Source organism: Diabrotica virgifera, chromosome 10 (assembly GCF_917563875.1).
Source record: "Diabrotica virgifera virgifera chromosome 10, PGI_DIABVI_V3a".
In the NCBI taxonomy this organism is placed as follows: Eukaryota; Metazoa; Arthropoda; class Insecta; order Coleoptera; family Chrysomelidae; genus Diabrotica; species Diabrotica virgifera.
This window is the reverse complement of record NC_065452.1, coordinates 84,015,966-84,019,178: the sequence shown is the minus strand read 5'-3', so window position 1 is coordinate 84,019,178 and position 3,213 is coordinate 84,015,966. Positions and strand designations below refer to the sequence as shown.

General features: G+C 38.3%; 1 protein-coding gene across 1 annotated transcript; it reads right to left on the bottom strand.

Annotated features, from left to right (window-relative positions):
• Positions 1 to 266: 266 nt before the first annotated feature.
• Positions 267 to 707, bottom strand: LOC114340906 (uncharacterized). The gene has a single exon (XM_028291681.2). It carries the CDS (start codon positions 705 to 707, stop codon positions 267 to 269), a length of 441 nt encoding a protein of 146 aa, XP_028147482.2.
• Between the last annotated feature and the right edge of the window lie 2,506 nt (positions 708 to 3,213).

Genomic DNA, 3,213 nt, shown 5'->3' with positions numbered 1-3,213 from the left:
AGCCTTTTCTTTTTGGGACCATCCGTTCGCTCTGGCCGCCGATTCGAACTGTTTCATGTAGTTATTCCATGATGACTTTTCGTCGAAATTTGGCACCTTAACACGAGCAGCACTTACACTCCCTTCAACTATCGGCCGTGGCTCCAATTTGTATTTGGTTTCATCATCTTTAATGTCTGTTAAGATGGGTTCCACCCCTTTGTCTACTTTTTCCGTTTTCTCCATTTTCTTTTCTATTTCCTTGATCTTTTCTTCAAAAGTAGATTTTAGGGATGATATTTTGTCGTCAAAATCAGAGGTGACTTAGAGATGCTAGCAGATATCTCGTCAGTCATCTTGCTTTCAAGAGATGAAATATCACCCGAAACTTTCAAAATATCACTAGAAGCTCTATGTTCTAATGATGTTATATTCGCCGAAACTTTCGAAACATCGCCAGAAGAAACTTTGTTCTCTAATGATGTAATGTCTCCAGAAACTTTGTTCTCTAACGATGTAATGTCATTAGAAATTGACGAAATCAAAGCAGCATGCCTGTCCTCAAACACGTAGGTTTCTGGATCATGATCCTCTTCTTTTAGTGCGTTCTTCAGACGATCGAGTAAATCAGCCTTTTTCCCAGCCGAGTCAAGCTCGCGAATTTCCAATTCTATTCTGAGCTCCGTAACTCGGAGGTCACAAACTTTCGGCTTATACTGTGAAGACATGGTCACACACTTTATTTATTACGATTTGTATGTATTTATTTTTAAAGGTCCCACTTCTGACACCACTGTTATGAAACTTGCTTTACTATTTTATTATTTATGTTTTTAGGCACTAAGGTTAATTTAAATAAAGGAATACTTACTTTATATTATTTTATTTTACATCACTTATTTAATTTATTTAAATAGTTACAAATAACTTAAACTAACACATCTTTACAAACTCAAATTTGTGATTTACTAACTAAACATAATAATTCCAATAACTAATACATTTCAAAATACACGGCGCACAATTCGATTCGAATACAATAATATTATTCCGCGTCGATAACTGACTGGCCTGCTGAGGTAATTTCTCTTCTTATATACTTCGGCAGCGCTCGTCTCGAATGGCGTGGTAAGGACTCGTATTCTCCCGTAACGACTCGAATCTTCGATCAGAAATAGGCCAGGTTGTGAGCAGCATTATAAATAGTGTCACAGTATTATTTGCATATATGTGTTTGTACTGTAATTCTGTTATATACATACGATTTAGTTTTCTAGTTGATTTCTTTTTTCCCAATATCGTATTATTTAATGCATAGTATATTCATGATGCTTTTGATAAAATCATTGTAGTACCAGGTATAAAGTTATAATCGTATAGGCTGTCACCATGTCATCATGGCACGAAATAATTTTTAAATAGAGAGAAGATATATGAATGAATGTAAGGACTACAAGATAATAAGCACCGCTGCTTAACAGCAATCTGTATGGTTTTTGAAAAAGACCCTCAACACTGAATGTGATTAATCTATTGTCGTTAACACAGCTAAGGAGGCGGTTGCAGGTATAAGATGGAAAAAGGGTACGAAGAAGTACTGTCTGTTGACCACATTGGACATCAAAATTGCTTTCACTGGGATCGCATTATGTGAGCTCTTACCGAAATGAAGTTACCGGCATATAAGAAGAATAATGACTAGCTACTACACTGATCTACTTTTGAAGTATGACACAAAGTCCGGTCCAAAGGAATATTAAGTCGTTGGAGGAGTACCACAGGGCTTTGTACTAGGCCCTCTCTTATGAAATATTATGTATGATGGGTTACTAACGCCAGAATTACCCAGGGATGTAAAGCTCATGGCATATGCTGATGACGTGGCTGTCGTGATCGTCGCAAAGCATCTTAAAGAAATAAATCGCACGTTAGACATCATCTAAGAGGGAATCCGCCAGTGGATGAACAGAGGCAAAATAAAACTAGCTAAGCAGAAAACTTGGATACTGCTTATGACTTGTCGAAAACAGATGAAAACTATAACTCTGGGCATTTGAGAGCATGAGATCATATCACATTCACCATTCCTTCAGTACATTCCTTCGGTAGTAAGGGCAATCTTATCGTGACTATTGCCGAATGTAAGTGGCCCACAACAGAGCAGGAGGACGTTACTGTAGCTAGTAATAACTTCAGTATTAATGTACGGAAGGCACATTTGGACTGTCAGTATAGAAACCCAGGACTCACTCATGAGAGAATATCATTGGGTGAATCGAGTCTTTCCATTCCATTCTTCACAGTATCTGAGGATACAATGTACGTCATAGCCGTGCTAGCTGAAGAAAGGAAGACTCCTTATCAGCAAAGAGAGTCAATTACATCTATATTGTGCCTGGATGAACCAAGAAGAAGAGAACGGCAAAAAAGCATGGGAACGCAACAAAGGGCAGTTGAGTGCATTGTCTTTCATGAAAATGTGAACATCTGACTAAACTGCAAACCTCTCGTCATTTTGATTTCGCAACTACTATCTGACGCAGATGCTCTTAGGACATGGTGGCTTTCCAGAATATCTTTATCGCTTCAAACATGACGATTCACCAGAGTGCCCCTCTTGTAGGGTCATTGAAAACGCGGAGCGCGTGTTCTTCGTGTCTCTTCGTTTCAACTTGCTACACAATATTTTGGAAAGTTGTCAAATATAATTCGACCAAAGATCTTAGTAGGAGAAATCCTGTCATCGAAGGTAGCTTCAGATGCAATGAGAACATTTGTGATGGAAGTCCTTTAGGATCTTTGTCGCATTGAAAATAGAGACAATTAGAAGGAGAAAATTAATGACTTAGACAAAATGTAGGTAGAGCAATAGCTAGATCCTCTCCCCTTAAAATAATTCATTACGGCAGTTCCGCACAGGAAACAGAGGCAGAAGAAGGGGCAGGTTTTAGTTGGTTTTGTAACTTACGAGTCCGACATACCAAGCAGTGCTGGTCAAGACCTTCTTCTTCTTCATGTGCCATCTCCTCTAACAAGGTCGGCAACCATCATGGCAATTGGCACTTTCGATACCGCTGCTCTAAAAAAATTATTAAAACACGGTAGAATGCAACAAGTTATAACGCTCGCTGGCCTAGATATTGCAGTTTTCTAACCTCAATTGTGTTTAAAACATCTCTTTCTTTAAATCAAGTCCTGATGATACGTAAATGTATTTCCTACCTCTATAAAACA

What these genes read in the sequence shown, in the direction of transcription:
- LOC114340906 (XM_028291681.2), bottom strand. Translation starts at nt 707, where the DNA reads ATGTCTTCACAGTATAAGCCGAAAGTTTGTGACCTCCGAGTTACGGAG.